The 19,954-nt window shown below is 55.4% G+C and overlaps 3 protein-coding genes across 6 annotated transcripts in view; 2 read left to right on the top strand and 1 right to left on the bottom strand.

The window, feature by feature from the left end:
* The first annotated feature begins 315 nt into the window (after nucleotides 1-315).
* Nucleotides 316-9,780, top strand: Gsk3a (glycogen synthase kinase 3 alpha). Its single transcript, XM_006988103.4, has 11 exons — nucleotides 316-728; nucleotides 2,343-2,530; nucleotides 4,217-4,300; nucleotides 4,460-4,570; nucleotides 6,268-6,398; nucleotides 6,486-6,592; nucleotides 7,168-7,265; nucleotides 7,349-7,444; nucleotides 7,990-8,176; nucleotides 8,448-8,540; nucleotides 9,104-9,780. Exons 1-11 carry the CDS (start codon nucleotides 446-448, stop codon nucleotides 9,175-9,177), a joined length of 1,452 nt encoding a protein of 483 aa, XP_006988165.3. The 5' UTR covers nucleotides 316-445; the 3' UTR covers nucleotides 9,178-9,780.
* Nucleotides 7,774-18,622, bottom strand: Znf526 (zinc finger protein 526). Of its 4 annotated transcripts, none has more exons than XM_006988073.4 (5): nucleotides 17,975-18,622; nucleotides 17,613-17,889; nucleotides 16,876-17,136; nucleotides 14,237-14,327; nucleotides 7,774-14,148 (listed from the first exon to the last, which is right to left on the bottom strand). In XM_006988073.4, exon 5 carries the CDS (start codon nucleotides 14,129-14,131, stop codon nucleotides 12,137-12,139), a length of 1,995 nt encoding a protein of 664 aa, XP_006988135.1. In that variant the 5' UTR covers nucleotides 14,132-14,148; nucleotides 14,237-14,327; nucleotides 16,876-17,136; nucleotides 17,613-17,889; nucleotides 17,975-18,622; the 3' UTR covers nucleotides 7,774-12,136. The 4 variants fall into 4 exon arrangements, with proteins under 4 accessions (XP_006988135.1, XP_076429950.1, XP_042123591.1 ...); XM_076573835.1 differs by having other exon boundaries at nucleotides 16,876-17,139; nucleotides 17,975-18,616; XM_076573845.1 differs by lacking the exon at nucleotides 16,876-17,136 and having other exon boundaries at nucleotides 11,954-14,148.
* Dedd2 (death effector domain containing 2) overlaps nucleotides 18,623-19,954 on the top strand; it is a 15,469-nt gene continuing 14,137 nt past the window's right edge. The window contains exons 1-2 of the mRNA XM_076573871.1: nucleotides 18,623-18,759; nucleotides 19,381-19,747. Coding sequence (XP_076429986.1) covers nucleotides 19,420-19,747 — 328 coding nt within the window. The 5' untranslated portion in view covers nucleotides 18,623-18,759; nucleotides 19,381-19,419. The remainder of the gene's footprint in view (nucleotides 18,760-19,380; nucleotides 19,748-19,954) is intronic.

The raw sequence follows: 19,954 nt of genomic DNA, 5'->3' as shown, positions 1-19,954 counted from the left end.
TGCCGCTCGAGAATGAAGTAGATAAGGTTTCATTTCTGATACCCGATGGGGTTTGCTGTTGCATCTGTGTCGTGAGTGTGTGGCTCTGGCTGTGTTTTCCGATCATGTTGTCTTCTGGCAGAGTCGGATGACATTACCCAGGACTCTATTTCCCGACGTGCAGCGCGGAACCCCCGCGGCGCCCCCCCCCCCGCGCTGCCTGCTACTCTGAGGTCTTGAGAACTCCATTTCCCGGCGTGCTGTGCGAGTCGTGGGTGGCGACAACGAAGCCGACCGCAGAGGGACTTCATCTCCCGGCGTGCCCCGCGGCGGGCGCTGGGCCGGAGCCGGAGCCCGAACGGCGCGGCCTGGAAGAGGCCGGAGCCCAGGGGAGGCGGCGGCAGAGGCAGCGGCGGGGGCAGCCCAGGCAGCCCGAGCCCCGCGGCCTGGGCCTGCGCTCGGCGCCATGAGTGGCGGCGGGCCTTCGGGAGGCGGCCCTGGGGGCTCGGGCCGGGCGCGGACCAGCTCGTTTGCGGAGCCAGGCGGCGGAGGCGGAGGCGGTGGCGGCGGCCCCGGGGGCTCGGCCTCCGGCCCAGGAGGCACTGGCGGCGGGAAGGCGTCAGTCGGGGCTATGGGTGGGGGCGTGGGAGCTTCGAGCTCCGGGGGTGGCCCCAGCGGCAGCGGCGGAGGAGGCAGCGGCGGCCCCGGCGCGGGCACTAGCTTCCCGCCGCCCGGAGTGAAGCTGGGCCGTGAGTACTTAGGGGCGCCCTGTGGGGTGGTGATCTGGGTTTCCCAAGCCCGTCAAACGGCGATCAGATTCTTTCATGTACTCAGACAGAAGCTCGAGGTCACCGTGCTGCTTCAGGCTGGGATCTGAGCTCTCTGTCTTCCCAGATAAAGGAGTTTCGGGGTTACCATCACTTGGAGTTTAGAATCAGAATTACCAACATCCAAGAAACAGAGGTCACAGGCCCCATTCTTCCTGTATCCAGTATCAAGGTCTCGGGTACTTGACGACGTTGCCATCCACCAGAGAACAGGATCAGAGGTCATAGTACTTGCCAATGGTGATCTAGGATTATTGTCCCCTAAGAGACAAGAATAAGATCACAGCCACCATCCTATACAAAAAGGGGACTGTTCATTTCCTTTCCATCAGAAATGGGGATTTGGATTGAATCTCTTCGAAATACAGATTTAGGATTACTGATGTTCCCACAGAACAGGGCCAGGCTTAAAACATAAGGCCTGACATTACCACTTTACCCCATTGAAAATGTGTAGACTTGTGTCCCCGATGGGGACAGTATATAATCATTGCTGTTTATAAATAAGAACAGATTGGGAATAACATGGGCTTCAAATCCAGCTCCCCGGCAGTGTTCTTTTAAAAAAATGGGGGGGGGGGCCCTTTAGCAAAAATGGAACAGGATGGCATGGGTTACACCTACTATAAAATATGGGTTTGAAGTGGCTGTCTTTGGCTTTAAAAAAAAAAAAAAGCAATATAGGATTATTTTTCAAAATGTCACTCACTGCCCCCTCCCAATTAGAATTTGTTGATAAGTTTCCTAAAGGGAGTGGATGACTAGGAATGGCACCAAGGTTTGCTGCTCCTCAGAGACTGGGCACCAGGACAGAATATCCCCTAGCAGTCCAGGGGATCAGCTGCTCCATTCTCAGGTCAGGTGCTCCTCAGGACCACAGAGATGGAGAGGTCAGGCCAGTGCCCATCCCAATGCAAAGTGTTTGGTAACAGCAACAGCATCCCCATCCCTACCCCCAAGGGAGGGTCAGGGCATTGTCACTTCGATCGATCGGTTCATTTCTGTCACTCAGGAGCAGTGGTAATGGTCCTAACTTTGCTGGGGAGTGCCCTCTGACTGAGAATGGCCAAAGTTTTCCTGAAGAAAGAACACCCCATAGTTTCTATTCCTTTGAGTGGAAGATGGTACCATGTGCCTTGCCCTGCAGAAGGGGCCAAAGGCTGGGGAGCCCAGTGTGGCTGGATTCTATACCTGAGGTGTTGGTGGCCCCCACCACCAAGTGACTTGCTGATGTTTGCTAGAAGGAGAAATTAGAAGGTGCTTACCCTTTAATGGAAAGTATGTTTGTATGTCAGTGTCCTCCAATATGGGAAGTAGAATTTAGGGTTCCTTGGAGAGAGGCTCCAGGTCACTGGAGTACTTAAGCTCCTCCCCCATGCTTAGGCATTGAACCTAAGATGTGTGCCAGACAGTTACTCTGTCACGGAGTAATCGCTGTCCCTTCCCCTGCAGTGAGCTTTTTGAACAGCTTTCCCTCCCTGGGCTGTGGTGGCCAAAGAGGAAAGATCAGTGGATTGTATTCCCTTTGTTCCTTAGGTGACAGCGGGAAGGTGACCACAGTGGTAGCCACTCTAGGCCAAGGCCCAGAGCGTTCCCAAGAGGTGGCTTACACCGACATCAAAGTGATTGGCAATGGCTCGTTTGGAGTCGTGTACCAGGCACGGCTGGCAGAGACGAGGGAACTGGTGGCCATCAAGAAGGTTCTTCAGGACAAAAGGTTCAAGGTAGCTTGGGTGGACTGGAGGTTGGGGATTGGGAGTGACTGCCAGTTGTGCCCAGCAAGAGAGATGGTATCCGGAACTTAATGTTCTTAATATTAGTAATGTGTGCCATGATACACACGTGGAGGTCAGCAACTGTTGGGAGTTGGTTTTCCTACTACTGCGGAATCCAGGGATCGAACTCAGGTCATCAGGCTTGCATGGCAAGCACTTTTATCTATTGAAACATCTCACCAGCCTGAGTCTGGGATTTCAGTGGGACCTGAGCATGGACCTCAGGAGAGAGGAAGAAAGGGAATGAACTGGGAGGAAGCTGGGAAATGTAAATTCCAGAATAGCTGAGAGCTAATGTTTACTGGGCATCTCTTTAGTGTAAGTGCTTGACAGGCAAGTTCTAATTTGATTTACCTGAAGCATTTCTGAGGGCAGGTACTGCTGCTATTCCTGCCCTACATCAGCAGAAATGAGGCTGCATAGTAAGGGGCCCTTCAGGGGGAGGCTCTGGCCTGTTGACTCCCGAGTCCTTCTCCTCAACCACTTGGTCACATCTCTTCCAGAAGAAAAGGTCTGGTAAGGCTGATGCTGGTAGCTCTGAATGTCGTGCTCTGTCCCAGGTGTCGGCAGGTGCCCAATGGAATCTAGCCTTTTGATGCTCACTTGAGTCACTTGTCTGGGTGCAGGGAAGGGTTCTGTCTCTGGAGGAAAGGGTGCTCTGTGAGCTAGCAGAGGCCTGGGGAACTAACAGGAGAAAGAGAGGGAAGTGGAGGACTGTACCAGATTAGATGGGGTAACAGCCTGGGCCTGGGGCTGGTCAGTGAAGGCTCTTAGGAGGAGCTCTGGGGTGTCAGTCAGACCTTGATGGAGCTGAACTGCAGAGATGAGAGGGATCTGGGAAGACTTCTGAGGCCCTAGATGGGGACAGACAGTGGAAAGAGGCTCAGGCATGGAGTGGAAGATGAGATTGGAAGTATGGAGCCTAGGGTCTAAGCAAGAGTTGTGAGTAGCAGTACTCACAACTGAGAGGGTGATAGAGGGTGATGGGGGTCGGGGTGAACCAGGCAACCGCTGCTATCTATGGCTGCTTGTGCCCGTGTTTGGTGGTGATGTTTATGTGGTCTCATTTCTTTAGTTTTGGTGGTATGTGGGATTGAACCCAGAGGTTTGTGCATGCTGGGCAAGTGCTCTACCACTGAGCTAGCTAGATCCCTAGCACTCTTTTCTCTTTATTTTGACACAGAGCCGCACTAAGGTGTGTCTAGACTGTCCTTGAACTTGAAATCCTCTTGCCTTAGCCTTACGAATAGCTGTGTTCATAGGCCAGCACCACCAGGCCTAGCTTCAGTAAATTTTCCGAGAGATGCTGAGGGCTGGTGTTATGAAGGAAATAATTGAGCTTTCCATGTCAGCCAGCAGTAGTTAGGAAACTTCTAAGAAGCGGGTTGAAGTAAAGACATTGGTGGCCCAGGACTAACTGATCTATAGGCACCAGCTTGCATGTGAGGGGCAGGGGGCGGGGGTGAAGGACTAATCCTCCCTCCTCCCTCCCCAGGCTTTGGAGCCTTGAGTTTGGAACATAGGGAAGAGCTGCCTGCTCTGTTAGCAGAAATAGGTGTGGGGTGGAGGTGATGGTGCTGGGGCCAGAGGGAGGCAGGGAATCGGATGTATTGAGATTCTCCCTTTGCCCTCTAGAACCGAGAGCTGCAGATTATGCGTAAGCTGGACCACTGCAATATCGTGAGGCTACGGTACTTTTTCTACTCCAGTGGGGAGAAGGTGAGACATTGGGAATCTAAGGTGTGTAGGGGTATTGCCATACTCAGATGCTATCCATTTTCCTGCCTGCCTTTCCCAGGAGGTCCTGTCTGTCCCTCACTGTTCTCTGCACACCTTCCCTCTTCCCTTACAATGTTTCATCTCTCCTTTGCCCTCCAGAAAGATGAGCTGTATTTAAATCTGGTGCTGGAATATGTGCCCGAGACAGTGTACCGGGTGGCCCGTCACTTTACCAAGGCCAAGCTGATCATCCCTATCATCTATGTCAAGGTAGGCAGGCAGGCAGGCTGCTGGAGCACAGGCCCACAAAACCAGGGGCTCTGGGCCAACTATGCCTATGGGTTCCTTTATCTTCCAGTTAGGTTGGTCTTTGGAGGCCAACGCTCCCCATCCTCAGCCTTGTAGCTTGCAGATGGGTTTGGCTAAGTCCAGGGGAGGGCCAAGGCAAGGGCTTGCCAAGGAGGTGGAAAAGGAACTGCTCCACACAGTAGGACCATTGGGGTTGGGGTAAGTGCGAAAGCCTAGAGTCACAGGAAGGGTTGGTCACACAGAAGAGCCAGGCAGGCCTCTCCCGGTATCACCTGTGGGCCTGTTCATGGCTTCAGCACTTGTACCCAGGTGAGCTGATGCTGATGTGGGCTGTGCCTGTGGCTGCTGCTGCTGGGCTATCTCTACTGGGAGGGCAGTTCAGTTCTGAGTTGTGCTGTGGCTGCTCCTATGCTTAGCCAGTACTGAGCAGTTCCTGAGGCACAGCTGACTGAAACCCAGGCCTTGCCTGTGAAGAGCTGTTTGGCTGGGCATGGTGGTACACACTTTTTATCCCAACACTCAGGAGGCAGAGGCAGGAGGATCTCTGAGTCCAAGGCCATCCTGGTCTACATACTAAGCTCCAGGACAGCCAGGACTGTCTTTAAAACAAAGACCTGTGTTTGATGAGGTTATAGGCACCATCACAGACAATGATAAAGCTGAGGAGCTGCTGCTAATGTAGAGGGCCACGGGGAGTTCTGGAAACTGAACACCCCTTCCCTGCCTGGGGGCGAGAAAGACCAAGGAACGCTGGGAGGAGAGTAGTGTGATACAGGAACAGGAGGAGGGGGTCCCAGAAACAGCCTTGTGTGTCGAGGTACATACACATCAGGCCCAGGGGATGCAGGAGAGTGCAAACTCAAAGGTCCTGGCTGCATGTAGTGGTGCATGCCTGTAAATCCCAGCACTGAGGAGGCTAAGGCAGGAGGGTTGCAAGTTCAAGGCCAGCTTGGAAGCCAGTGTATGACCCTAGGTCCAAAAAATAAATGAATAAATAAATAAAAATTTAAAAAAAATTTCCAGAAAGGTTCCATGGGTAAAGATGCTTGCTACCAAATTTGAGAACCAATTACTGGGACTCACATGTTGAAAGAAAGAACCGACGTCAGCAAGTTGTCCTCTGATTGCCAGTTGTGGTCTGTGGCGAATGTGTAACCCCCTCCCCCAGGGGCGGGCATGTACACACCATCAAAATGTAATACAAATTAAAACTAAAAACCTTACTTAGGTTCTAGTCAGTGGGTGTAAGGCAGGCAGGAAATGAAGCTGGAGAAGAGCTGTCAGCAGGGGGTGGTTTTGGTGAGGGGGGAAGCAGAGTGCCTGGCCCACACCCTGTGTTATGGCAAGACCTTCTGGTGCCACTCCTGAGGCTCATGCTGGGGGTGACTGGGGCAGCAGTTCCCTATGTGGGGGCCAGGCCCAAGCCCAGCATGCCACCCTCAAGCTGCAGAATCAGAAATTGGGAATGAGGCCTTCTTGCCCATTCTGGTAAGTCCAAGTGATCGTGGCAGGCACTAAAGTTGTAGAACCAGGGGTTTCACACAGGGTTCAGGAACCGAGGCCAAAGGATAGCCGGCAGGGACAGTGGCCTGGTGGGGCCAACAATGCGCGTGTGGGAAGCAGTGGGCTGGAGCTGAGCTGTGCCCTGCCCATCGTAGGTGTACATGTACCAGCTCTTCCGGAGCTTGGCCTACATCCACTCCCAAGGTGTGTGTCACCGTGACATCAAGCCCCAGAATTTGCTTGTGGACCCCGACACTGCTGTCCTCAAGCTCTGCGACTTTGGCAGGTAGGTTTGACCTGGAGCCTGGGGGTGCCTAAGGGGTGAGAACCTCAGCCTTGGGTTTATGCTCAACCCTACCGTCTCTTCCCACAGTGCAAAGCAGTTGGTTCGGGGGGAGCCCAATGTTTCCTACATCTGTTCTCGGTACTACCGTGCCCCAGAGCTCATCTTCGGAGCCACAGATTACACCTCATCCATCGGTCAGTTAGGGGACGGGGACTGGGGAGTGGCAGTCTTGGCAGGTTTTGAGCTCTTGGGTACTGTTGCAGGCTTGGTGATGAAAGCTTACCGTCTGTTCCTACACTGGTCCTCACAGGCTGAGGAGGCTGGCGCTGGGGCATCTTGTTTGAGCAGCTAAGCAATGGAAGGCTGGATGCTGTGCCGCTCCCCTCCAGGGGCTCAACAGCTGGCCAGGGCAGGGCTGAAATTTCAAAACTGACTGCCTCTAGACCCTCCCAGTCAGCCTGTTCTGTTAGAGGGAACTGTTAGCAGGAGGGTATGGCCTGCTCCAGGGCCTGTCTTTTCTGTCCCGAGGGAAGGCTGAAATGTGAAAGGGTTGAAGGAGATGTCAGTCTGAGGAGGTGGTATGGTCTGCAGGTGTGAACTCTGAGCCAAGTGGCCCTGGAAGTTGAGGATCAGTTCCCAGTGTTCCCACTGGGGATGGTCCCGGGCCAGTACCGCTGAGACAGCCATGAGGAGCGAGCGAGCGGAGTGTGCACAGGAGTGGGCTTGGTGGCCCTGGCTGCCTGGTACTGACCTCTACCCTTCCCTCCAGATGTGTGGTCGGCTGGCTGCGTACTGGCTGAGCTGCTTCTTGGCCAGCCCATCTTCCCTGGGGACAGTGGGGTGGACCAGCTCGTGGAGATCATCAAGGTGAAGGCAGGGGCGGAGCCAGGGAGGGCAGGGGTGGTCCTAAGAAAGGGCCCTTGTCTCACCCCCCTCCCTTTCCTTTACAGGTACTAGGAACACCAACCCGGGAACAAATCCGAGAGATGAACCCCAACTACACAGAGTTCAAGTTCCCGCAGATCAAAGCTCACCCCTGGACAAAGGTAGCAGAACTAGGGACAGACACAGCATGGCTGGAGGGGTGGGTCCCCTTGGAGGCCCTGCTCTGGCCTGTGGGGTTGGAGACATGGCTCAGTGGTTAAGAGCACTTGTTACTGTTGCAGAGGACCTGGGTTCCAGTCCCAGCATCCACATGGCAGCTCACAACTACCTGTAAGCCAGTTGGATCCTACAGGCATGCAGGTGGTTAAGGCACATGCACGCAGGCACAACACTCATAAAGTAAAATAAACAGATCTAAGACATAACAATAAATTAAGGCTGGGGTGGGGTGGGGTGTCCTGAAGTTATCCAGGGAGTCAGTCAACAACACTTTCAGATTTTGAAGTTTATGGAATTTTAAAAGTTGAGAACCCATAGGTAAATACAAGATTCCCATTTATGTAGTGGCAAGGAAACCCAGCTCAGTGTTTATGCCTGTTTCCTTATTGGGGAGTTGGATTGTCAGGGAGGCAGGCAGCCACGGGTACGCACTATGAGGCACACCACACTGGGGCCACAGCACCCACCCACTTAACTCTACCCACAGGTGTTCAAATCTCGGACACCACCTGAGGCCATTGCGCTCTGCTCGAGCCTGCTGGAGTACACTCCATCCTCAAGGCTCTCCCCACTAGAGGCCTGTGCCCACAGCTTCTTTGATGAACTGCGGTGTCTCGGAACCCAGCTCCCCAACAACCGCCCGCTTCCCCCCCTCTTCAACTTCAGTCCTGGTGGTGAGAGCACAGCTTGGGCCTCGAGGAGTTGTTGGGGGGATGTGGAGAGACAGGACTGGGAGCTGAGAGGGTACAGGGCGGCCCTGGGCTCAGCCAGATGTTCCCACATTGTAGCTGGATGCCAAGGCCTTCTCCAGTTTACACTGGAGTCCCGTGGCTAACCACCTGGCCTTGCCGTAACTGGGTCCCCGTGGGTACCCCGTCCTAACCCTAACTGGCTTTCCGAATGCCCTGCCTCTCCCTGACTGGGCATGTGAATTCCTGTGTCTAGAGCTCTCCATCCAACCGTCTCTCAACGCCATCCTCATCCCTCCTCACTTGAGGTCCCCAGCAGGCCCTGCTGCCCTCACCTCGTCCTCACAAGGTAAGCTGGGGAGCACGTGTGTAGTGTTGAGGGCTCAAGCAGCGCCTGTGAAGTGGGGGCTGTCCTTGGTGACAGCAGCTTCCTACAGGTTTCCAGTCGGTGACATTTGATGGCACAGAAGGCGCATTTACAGTGTGTCAGCAGCCAGCTTTATCGGGCAGTACTGCCCACGTTTAAGTGCCAACTAGACGACCAAACATTTCTTGGTCTGAACAAATAAACAGAAAGTTGCCCACATTTAAAGATTGGGCCATTTTGGTTAAAAAACCAGATTTCCTGTTTCTTTGGGGAAGAAAATTGGATTTGGCAGCTGTGGTCTGCCTTTCTCCTGACAGCAGCTGGAGCTCTATCCAGCTGCCCCCTTCTCCTGTGGAGGGTGGCTCCCTGATGTGAGCCACTGTAGTGTCAAGCTGGCCCTTTGGCATCTGAGTCTGTAGCCCTGAACCTGAAGGGACAGCTGTCAGCTTCTTGCATAGTGTCTTGAAGGAAATTGTGCTCTCATGGGCATGGGGTGGGGTACGAGGCGAAGGCTAACTGTCCACTCCTTCCCTCTCCTTCTTCAGCTTTAACTGAGACTCAAACCGGCCCAGACTGGCAGGCACCTGATGCCACACCTACCCTCGCTAACTCTTCTTGAGGGCCCCACCAACTACCCCTCCACATCCATCTGGGAACTCCCAAGTGGGGCTGGGAAGGGGGGCCATAGCCCATCAAGCTCCTGCCCTGGCTGGGCCCCTAGACTAGAGGGCAGAGGTAAATGAACTCCTACCCCCAACATCTAGGCCCTCCCTCCCTCACCAGCCTCACCTTTGTGGGGGGCTTTTTAAAGAGGATTTTAACTGGTTGTGGGGAGGGAAGAGAAGGATGGACAGGGGATTTGGGGGTATGAGGACCTTCTACCCCCTTGGTCCCCTCCCCTCCCCCAGGCTACCACTCCTCCCCCCTCCCCCCCATGTCCCTTGTAAATAGAACCAGCCCAGCCCACCTCCTCTTCCCTTCCCTGGCCCCCTGGGTGTAAATAGATTGTTATAATTTTTTTCTTAAAGAAAAACGTCGATTCACACCATCCAACCTGCCCCCCTTCAGCTGTACCCCCCTCTTGTCCTCTGCTCCCAAGGCTTCCACCCTCTCCCCATCCTGGAAGGAGGGAGTAGGGAAGAGCCCCTGGTGTCTTAGTTTCCACAGTAAGGTTTGCCTGTGTACAGACCTCCGTTCAATAAATTATTGGCATGAAACCCTTCTTCCTGTCTGGCTGCCTGTTTCCACAGAGGTGAGGGGGTTCAGGGTTTGGAATAAGTTGTACCTTAGACAGGTGGACACCAAGAGGCTGGAAACCCCTAAAGCACTAGTACTTATCCACCACAGATGTGGGGCCTGCCCATGACCTCGCACAAACCAGCTGCTTCAGCTGGGGGAGGGTGACTGTCCTGGGTGACCAGGGAGACTGGAGTTCAGTGTTTGAAACCCCAGAACGTAAGGGGCAAAGTCAGGACTTGAACAAAGGGATGTCTTCTGCAGGGTCCAAGTGGGACCCTGGATGAGGAGTCTCTCAGGCTAAATGTCTGTCTGTAAACTCAGTGGGGTGGGTATGTATGGACAGGCAGATTCTTCCCAGGGCTTAACTCTGAAACACTTGCTTCACTTCTCTTAGGGATGAGGTAGAGAGCTTAGTTTCTCTCTCTTTTTTGAGGTGGTCTTCCAATTATAGCCCAAGTCTGCCTGGAACTAGAGATGATTTTGCGTTAGGTTCCCAAATGCTGTGATTGCAGGCTTGTGCCACCTTGCCTGGATTTTCCCCTTGACTTTTAAAATATGCTGGAGCCAGATGGTGGGGACCATGGGCAGAAGGAAATGGTATCTCCACATGGTGCCAAGCAGTGAGTGGGTAGGAGGCTCCAGAAAGGGAGGGAACAACTTTGGGTCCTCCTGATGGAGTCTACTGATGCACAGAAAGGAATTTTGGAACACATCCTTGAGGGATTCTAAGATTTCTGGGCTCTGCTAGACACTTCCATCAGCCCCAGGGGTACCTGTCTCCCCTGCAGGACAGACCTTATCCTTTTGCTCAAGCCAGTTATGAAGTAGGGTGAGAATGGCTGACTTGCGCTAAGGGATGGACCTACTCGTTCACTGGTCACTGAGGTGGTCTACCAACTTGACCCTAAAGTCCCTACTCAGTTCTGTTCATCCTCTCTTGGACCACTGCCAGCCTCACACTCTTCTTGCTCTGATCCAGGGAGACATGACACCCTCCCTGTGACATGCCTTCAACGACTCACCCCAACTTCCAAAGCCTGGGCATATCTCCCAGACAATGTCCAGCCCCAGCAACATTCTGCTTCTCTTGTTGGAGCATTATGGTCTGCCAAGGCCTGGGGGAGCCCTGCCCTACTGGTCTCCTATACTCAGGGAGGGGAAGGACACCCTATGAAAAACAGGATCCCTTCCTGTTTCCAAGGCCCCTCAAATCCCAAATGCTCCATGACACTGCCTTCTCCAGGGGAATAAACCCCGGACATGTGACATCTTTGGGCTTTAGATCTTACTCAGAACAATACAGATGGTCCTAAGAACTGCGTTCAAATCTGACGACACCTCTACCCAGCGTGAGACTTCCTGTTTCCTTACTTACACAAGAGGGATGACATACACGTTCTATCTCCGGCCTGATGGACAATGCTAAGTGTCCTGCTTCAGAATGCCAGGCAGTCGGTGTTCACTGCAACTATAACTGGATGTCCTGTCTGGAATGTTCTTCTCCACTGGCAGATTCCTGCTTTTACTTCAGGAACTGGGCCACTAGGAGTCTCTCACTCTTGATCATTTCCTATGGAGGCTTGCTCCCTATTCTCAGATCCCACTGTCCCTACACTTTCCCATCACAGCCCAGAGATCCTGAGGCCTGACTTGCCGCTGGCCTGTAGCACCACGGCCCGTGTGAGGGAAGCCTTGAGCACAGAGGCTGAAAGAACTAGTGGCAGCCCTCAGACAAACTGTACTTCAGTCTGTCGCTCCTGCTGGACAGAGGATGCCTGAGTTCAGAGCTGTGTCTGGTTCATTCCTGGGTCTTCATCATCACCCAATCTGAGCTGAGTATTGGGGGTACCTACAGATTTCTTTTCATATCGTCAAAACTGAGAAGAAGCAAGCTCAGAGGAACTTCGCACCTTCCTGTACCCAGCAGAGCTAAGTCCCAGGCACCCGAAGTCCAGGGGAAGGTGTGTGTGTTGGGGGGTGGGTTTACGAGCAGATCTGAAGAGGTATATGAGAGTGTGTGGCACAGGCCTGGCATATGGTTGGTGCTCATAAAGGTTACCTGGTGTTGCTGAGCACTGGGTGATGCTGTGCAAACAGCCTTGGAAACCCTGTTTCTGCAACAAAGCAGCGGAGGCTGAGACAGATCACATCTCTTCACAGACCTTCAGTTTCACCGTGGGCAGAGAGGTGACAGGAGAAACCTGGCAGGGTTGTTCTGAAGAGGCCAGCAGGGTGGACTCTGCCATGTGGGTGCCAGGTGGGCTCACCAGAGGGGTCCTCTTCTCCCGAGGGCCCACACTCAATCTTGCAACCGAACCTGTCATTTCTCTTGCACACTCTCACACGAAGGCGGTGTCCAGCTGCAGCAGTCCACTGGCCTCACTGGCACCCAGTGCTGCCTGGCACAGCTGCAGTGTATCCTCCAGGGCCAGTGGCTGGGAAGTCTCAATGATGGCGATGGTCTCTCCAAGCTCCGTGCACATGATGGTCTGCTGAGGTTCAGGGGGTGGGGGTGGGACAGGAGAGGGTGACCTGGGAGGCTGCAGTGTCAAAGTCCTGGCTCGGGCATGGACCCGCTGATGTAGTCGCAGGCCTGCCATGGCGCGGAACCAGCGGCCACAGGTTCCGCAGTAGTAGGGGCTCTTGTTGTAGAGACCGGTGATGGGAAGACGAGGGGCACGTGCAAAGGCCACTGGCCGTAGGTGTAGCCGCCGGTGCTGCTGTAGGTTGGAGCTCTGTGTGAAGCGCTTGCCGCAGTCCAGGCACTGGTAGGGACGCACGCCTGTGTGGGTCAGCTGGTGGCGGCTGAGGTTGGCTAAGGAAGCGAAGGTCTTGCCGCAGGAGTGACACTGGAAGGGCCTCTCGCCTGTGTGTGTCCGCAGGTGGTTGCGCACATGGACCAGCTTCTTGAAGCCCTTGCCACACACCCCGCACCTGTGCCGGCGTTCAGGGGGGCCGTGCACGGCACGCCGGTGCCTGGAAAGCCGGGAGGCCGAGGCAAAGGACTTGGGGCACTGTGGACAGGGCAGCTGGGCAGGCGGGGGTGGAGGTGGGGGCGTGGGCTCCGCCGGAGCCGGGGAGCCAGCTGCTGCCCTGGTGGGGGTTCCGCTTTTGCCGGTGTGCGTTCGCCGGTGGTAAAGGAACTTGGTCATGTTGCTGAAGGTCTTGCCGCAGCGGCAGCGGTGCAGTGGGTTGGCAGTGTGGGCCCGCCGGTGGGCCACCAGTGTGAGCTCAGTGCCGAAGCCACGGCCGCAGTCCACACACAGGTAGCGGGCCTCCCCGAGGTGCAGCCGCTGGTGCTGCTCCAGAGAGGCCGCCTTCTTGAAGACCTTGGAGCAGGTAGTACACTCGTGGGTGCCACCCACGTGGGCCCGTCCATGAGCCACCAGCCTGTTGGCAGAGCTGAAGCTGCGCTGACACTGGCTGCAGTGGTAGGGGTGGGTGGCAGATGCTAGGCCCCGAGATGCCCGTCGGTGTCGGCGGCGTGCACCTGAGGAGGCGCAGTGCTGGGAACAATCCCCACAGCCCTGAGCTGGATCCGCGGTGGACCTGTCACCTCCCGTGTCATCAGCAGTGAGCTCTGCAGCGGCTTCCTCCTCCTCTGACTCTTCCTCCTCCTCCTCCTCCTCCCCTTCCTCCTCCTCTTCCTCCAACCCATTGCGCTCTTCTTTCTCCAGGGAGTCAAAGTGAGTGCCCTGGTGCTCCAAGAACTCTTCAGGGGTGGCGCAGAGGGTGGAACACTCCGGACACTCATAGGGCTCCATCTTGACTTCTGCCGGCGGGGGTGGCGGGGTTGGGGGAGGCAAAGGAGGCAGCACTGGAGGCTCGTCTGCCGTACTGGAAAGGTGCTGTGTCTTCCGATGAGCTACCCACAGCTCCGGTGAGGGGAAGAGCTCCTGGCAGTCTCCACACTGGTACTGGATCTGGCTCGCAGACTCCTGCAGGTGGGCATCCTGGTGTGCCAGGAGCTCACTGGGGGAGAGGATGAGCTGGCTGCATTCACCACACTGGAAAGGCCCCTCCCCAGTGCCAGGCACTAGCTCAGGCTCCAGGCCCGCGTCCTGGGTAGTCAGCACCTCCTCCTCTGCCATGGTGGGCAGGTGTTGCTCCTGGTGGGAGAGGACTTCCTCCAGGGTGTTGTAGAGGCTGCCACACTCAGAGCACATGAACTGGTGGTGCTGGAAGAAGAGGGACGAGGCCAGGGCCTCCCCGGGGGTCATCTCAGTCACTGCTGTTGCCAGCTCCGCCAGCGCTCCGGACACAGGGGTGGAAATTTCCACTGATCCCGGTGACGGTGTTGGCATCTCAGCTGCCTCTGCCACCATCTCTGCCATTCTGGGGAAGGCAGTGCCTGGAGAAAGAGGGGCAGGAGCCAGTGGTACGCCAGGAACCCAAGGGGAGTGGGGTGCAGGCGTTCCCTTGCTCACTCCAGTACTCACCCGTCTGTCAATCCAGTCTTACTTCAGTGTTTATACCTCAGTCTTTCATGATCCCGTGTCTCAGCCTGTCGCAGCTACTACAGGAGGGTATCTGCAAGACAGAGTGGGTACTCTGGAGCCTGGCCTCTGATGCTGCCCCCTCAGAGACATGCGCACGTGCGCGCGTGTGTACACATACACACACACACCCACACACACCCCTCTCAGTCTTTGCCCATGAGGTTTCCTCTCTGTGCAGCCCCTTTCCTGTTCTGGTATGCTTGCATGGCAAAGCATTTAAAAGAGTGAAAACTACACCTCCCTCAGCTTGAATCTGAGCTCCTTTTTTTTCCGAGACAGGGTTTCTCTGTGTAAGAGCCCTGGCTGTCCTGGAAGGCTGGCCTCGAACTCCTGAGTGCTGGGATTAAAGGCATGCACCACCACTGCCTGGCTCTTGAGCTCTCCCTTTTTACTTCCTCTCTCGAGACAGTTTTCTCACCTGTAAAATGGAACTAAAAGACGGACTGACCACAAAACTAAGGTACTTCGTTAACAAAAGCCAATACCTGGGTTTGTATGCAGCCCAGGCTGGCCTCAAACTCACTATGCAGTAGAGGATAGCTTTGAAGTGATCCTTCTGCATCAGCCTCCCAGTTCTGAGATCACAGGTGTGCACTATCACACTTAGCACCTAGGATATAAAACTCTCAGATCTTGCTGCGCGGTGGTGGTACACGCTTTTAATCCCAGCACTTGAGAGGCAGGTGGATCTCTGTGAGTTCAAGGCCTGTGAACTCATCCTGCCTCTGCCTCCCGAGTGCTGGGATTAAAGGCGTGAGCCACCACCCGGCTTCAATCCCCATCTTTTTAAAGGACAGTTTATTTTTACTTTATTACACTTATTAGGTGAGGGCAAATGTATAGACTATGGTAAGATGAGAACTTGCAGGATTTGGTTCTATCATGCATGTTCTGAGATGAAACTCAGGTCATCAGGCTTAGTGTCAATTGCCTTTACCCGCTGAACCATCTTGAAGCCCCCCCCCCAAACATTTTTTGCCTATGTTACTGTGTGTCTGTATGCATGAGTACATGCCATGGCATACATGTGGAGTTCATCCTTTCCCTGCAACATTTATGTGGATTCCAAGGATTGAACTTGGGTTACCAGGATTGCGTGGCATGCACCTTTACCTGCTGGGCCATCTTGCTGGCCCCTGCTTTTGGTTTTTGTTTTTGAAACAGGAGTTTATATGTACCTAGGCTGGCCCTGACCTCAGTATGTACACAGCGGAGTCTGGTTCTCAGTTTTGTTTCCTCCCAAGTGCCAATGGCCACCTTCTTTACCTCTTCACTTCCGTTTGTGTCTGAAACAAGTAGACTCTGCTGGTAGCCCTGGTATAGAGGCTGCTCATGGACTGATCCCAGAGGTCAGCAATCTTAGCTTCTTCATCACTGAGGTGTTTCCAATGCCAAGAAAGGCACATGTTTTCAATGCCCAGCATATAGTAGGCACACAGGAGTATTCAGTGACTGAATAAGGCTCCCTATAGGAAGTGAGGTACTGGGACCTTAATCATCCCTCTGCACACTGCACTTCTACCAACTCAACTCTCCCATTCTATGCATTTCCACAGTACACAGCCCAGCACAAGGCCCTGTTTTTAGCTGATGCGCAATGAATGCTCTGTGAATAAATGATTTGCTAAATGTTCAGGAGCTAAACTTTCCTTATCTACCAATTCCAAATCTCCCGTTAAGTGGGTTTTGTTTGGAGACATCTAGCCCTGGCTGGTCTAGAACTCACCATGTAGAGCAGGTGGCCTCAAACTCACAGAAATCTACCTACTTCTACCTCTTCAGTGCTGGCATTGGAAGCATGTGCCACTACACCTGGCTCATTAGGTTTGAACCATTCCATAAAAGATTTTTCTAAAAACAGTTAAACAGGGCTGGGGCTGGGGGGTGGTGGCAGGAGGTGGAAAGTTGCATTTTGCCTTGATTACATCCCCACTGGCAAGACAGAATTACTTCTGGGTGTTGGATTAGAGCATGCTACTTGGCTTGAACCAGGAAGGCGTGGATGGACAAACTTTAAAAAGTCCCATGAGCTCACACAAATAAAAGGATGGTACATAGGAGCCAATCCACCATGAATCTCATCTAAAAAACAAAACCCTGCCAAAACTCATTTAACAACACGGACACAATCCTAAGAAACGTCTTCCTAGAAAGTAGCCCAGGTAACCTGAAGTTGGCACTTTTCTTGCCTGCATGCCTGAGTCAGGGTAGGTGGAATTCAGCGTAAACCTCTGTATACAGAAAGTCGATCTGAGCACCTCCACCAGGGGCCGGAAAGTTCAACTTTCCCGCTACACTGCCCTTTTCTCCGACCAGACTGCTCTGCAGCGTGAGGGCCCCCTGCAGGGGTCGTGTGTGCAAGTGAGCTCAGGCTGGGTCCTGCACACACCAGGGGCTCCACCGACGCCTCCAGGGCACACAGGAAGGAGCTGTCGATCATCCCGCGCTACTCCAGCCCTGATCGCAGGCCCCAAGGCTCTCCGACCCTTACCGTGCCCTCCCGTCTTCCTCCACTGTCCCCCGACGCCTAGCGCTCTCTTGCCCGCCCGCCCCGCGGCGCCCTCACCCATCTCTCTTACCTCCAAGCAGCCCCTGCCGCTCTTGACACGGACCCTCCGCAGCAGGCGTGTGGGACCCCTCACTATCCACGCCTCCCATTGGGCGGCGCCCTCACCCGAGGCAGCCAATCAGAGCTGGTAGCGCAGGGCACGCGCCCCCGCGCCTGCGTGTTGGTCCTCAGGCGGGGCTTCCAGAGTTTCTCCACGCAGACATCAGTGCCCTGTGGGCGGTGCCCGGGCCCAGGGGAGGCGCCTGCGCAGTTCGCCCGTGCCGCTCCTTTCCTGCTGTTTGAAAATTCAGAGGAGAGGAGTGTGCGTCCTTACAGAGCGGGGTCTCATGAGTGAACCGGGCGAGACCTTGACAGGTAGCATCTCTTGGCGGAAGAGACGGAGCGTCTCTGAAGCATAGCTTCAAAGCCAGACACACTTGAGGCACTTTTCTGGGCCGCCTCAGTTTTACTCATATGTAAAGTGGGCTTGAATCACATCCGCCTGGAAGGCTATTCGAGGCATTGGACGTTTTCATATAGGTAAAAACGTTCAGATCGCCGGACGGCGGTGGCGCACGCCTTTAATCCCAGCACTCGGGAGGCAGAGGCAGGCGGATCTCTGTGAGTTCGAGGCCAGACTGGTCTACAGAGCGAGATCCAGGACAGGCACTTAAACTACACAGAGAAACCTTGTCTCGAAAAACCAAAAAAAAAAAAAAAAAGTTCAGCTCAGGGCCCGATTCCCTGTGGGTACCCGGTATAACCCACCTATCATAGAAACCTTCCCGTTTATAAACGGCTTTCCCTTCCTCTCGTTCTTCGTCCGATTCAATGATAGTCACACAGAGAGCACACGACACACAGTGTTTCCACTGCCGTCCGTTTCACAGGTGGAAAAGCCAGGGTCCAGAGGAAGGAAACAGCCAGTATCGAGCCGGTGCTTCCAGCCAAGGTCTCCCGCCTCTCAGGGAGATAATTCCCGGGGTGGAGATCCGTCGGGGAAGAGACCTGTCTCCGGCACGTGCTGGCCTTGACCTTGAGTCACCTAAGTGGGGAGGAGGAGCGGCCGTCACGCCCCAGGCCCCGTGCAGGGGACGCGAAGACAGGAAGACTCTGTAGCCTCCACTTACTTCTCGGACAGGCTTGCTCTCCTAGATGCAGACTAGGGGAGCTTCTGAGTAGCTCCGAGACCCAAGAGGGCAGAGAAAAAAAGCGACTGTATAGACGAGCGGTTCTACCCCTGGGTGTGGGTGTCTGTGATGGGAGGTCTGGATGGACGTCTTTGGAGTGTGCACCTAGGGGTGAGGGGTCTGTTGCAAAGAGGTATCGTTCTCGTGCATGCGACTGGGTGATTTATACACTGGGGCTGGGGAGCTGGATGAGGGAGGATTTCCAGATAGGCTCTGAGACAGCAGAGTTGAGGTGTAGATGCAGCCCGGCTGGGTTGTGGTACTGTAATAAAAGTCCGGATTGTTAGCTCTACGAGCTCCTGGGAGCCCTGGCCCTCGTTTCTGTTGGACTTTGCGCCGGCAGCTGGTGGCATTAGTCATGTGGGCGTTTAGGTCGTGATCAGGAGGGGGATGTAGTCTATGGGATAATTCCAACAGGTCACGTCGTGGGATCCCAGGGACACACAGCGAAACGATCGAGTGCCAGCTTAGCGCTGCCGCTGCGCAAGCGCGGCACGGGCGAACAGGGACGCTTGGGCTGGGGGGCCGATCAGGCGGCCTGGAGGGGTGGGGCTTGGGGGCCTCATTCTGCGCTTGCGCCCTAGGGGCGTGGCGGTCGCACCTGCGCGAGTTGGGCAAAGGAGGAGGAGCGAGGTGACGCAGGCGTAATAATAGAGAAGGTGCCAGAAAGATTCAAAACAAGTGGCTGCGGCCGTCGCCCAGGAGTCCGCGGACGCCGGAATCTGGTGAGGATCCAGAGAGGCCTTAGGGCGTTTGGTGGCGGGCAGATGGAACCACTTGGGTGCTGGGGTGAGGGCAGGACAGATCGCCCTTGTAGGGCGAGGGGCCGGGTTCAGACGGTACCACCTGAGCGCAGCGAGCTCGGGGCTGTCTTTGTGGGTCGCGCTTGCAGAGGTCCGAGGGTCACTTTTGAGCGGCACCACTTGGGTGGGGGCGTTGGGGCTCGCTGGAAGGTACGAGTGGTCAGAACCAAGGGCCACGGCTGGACATTTGCCACCCCAAGTCACCGGGCCGTGGACAAGGTGCCCCGCGGTGGGCCGTGAGGCTCGTTCGGGCTGATGTCCTAGGTCGGTCGGTGGCAGGTTCGGAACGTACCACCTGGAGAGGGGGCGTCTGGGCCCGGCCGGCCCGACTGGCCAGTGCCCCGGTGGGGTCTGGCGTCTCGACCTGTTACCAGGGGACCTCGGGCGATACCATTCCTGCCAGCGAGAGGGGGAGGCTGAGACCGTTGAGGGTGTGGGGCGACCCTGCCCGGGGACACCTCGCGGGGGCCACACGCTGGCCTGTGTGGGCTCTGGGCCACCGCGTCGCTGACCACGACATCCTCCCCGCCGTGTGGGTTCTAGGCCCTGGTTCTGAGCTTGTTCCGCACCCCTCCCCTGGGAATGGCGTTGTCCGGGTCGACCCCGGCCCCGAGCTGGGAGGAGGATGAGTGTTTGGATTACTACGGCATGCTGTCGCTTCACCGTATGTTCGAGGTGGTGGGCGGGCAGCTGACCGAGTGCGAACTGGAGCTCCTGGCCTTTCTGCTGGATGAGGCCCCCGGCGCCCCTGGAGGCCTGGCCCGCGCCCGCAGCGGCCTGGAGCTGCTTCTGGAGCTGGAACGCCGTGGGCAGTGCGACGAGAGCAACCTGCGGCTGCTGAGCCAACTCCTGCGCGTGCTGGCCCGCCACGACCTACTGCCACATCTGGCCCGCAAGCGGCGCCGGCCAGGTAAGGTTTGAATGGGAGGTTGCAGGACTTCTGGGACCAGAACACCTTGCTCCCACTGGGCCCCTGTGGTGCCCTGATACCGATTTCAGCCCCCACCCCGCAACCCTTCTCTAAAATGAGAAACCTAAAAGGCAGGCTTAGGTAGGAGCGAACTTGTGGAATTGGGCCATATCAGTAATGATTGTGTGTGGAACTTTGTATGCCAGG

The sequence above is a fragment of the Peromyscus maniculatus genome, chromosome 1 (genome assembly GCF_049852395.1).
Source record: "Peromyscus maniculatus bairdii isolate BWxNUB_F1_BW_parent chromosome 1, HU_Pman_BW_mat_3.1, whole genome shotgun sequence".
Taxonomy (NCBI): Eukaryota; Metazoa; Chordata; class Mammalia; order Rodentia; family Cricetidae; genus Peromyscus; species Peromyscus maniculatus.
This window is presented reverse-complemented; position numbering and strand designations above follow the sequence as displayed.

Coding starts and splice junctions, on each gene's coding strand:
- Gsk3a (XM_006988103.4), top strand. CDS start 446: ATGAGTGGCGGCGGGCCTTCGGGAGGCGGCCCTGGGGGCTCGGGCCGG. Junction 7,266..7,348: donor AGCTCGTGGAGATCATCAAG/GTGAAGGCAGGG, acceptor TTTCCTTTACAG/GTACTAGGAACACCAACCCG. Junction 8,177..8,447: donor CTTCAACTTCAGTCCTGGTG/GTGAGAGCACAG, acceptor TCCTGTGTCTAG/AGCTCTCCATCCAACCGTCT.
- Znf526 (XM_006988073.4), bottom strand. CDS start 14,131: ATGGCAGAGATGGTGGCAGAGGCAGCTGAGATGCCAACACCGTCACCG.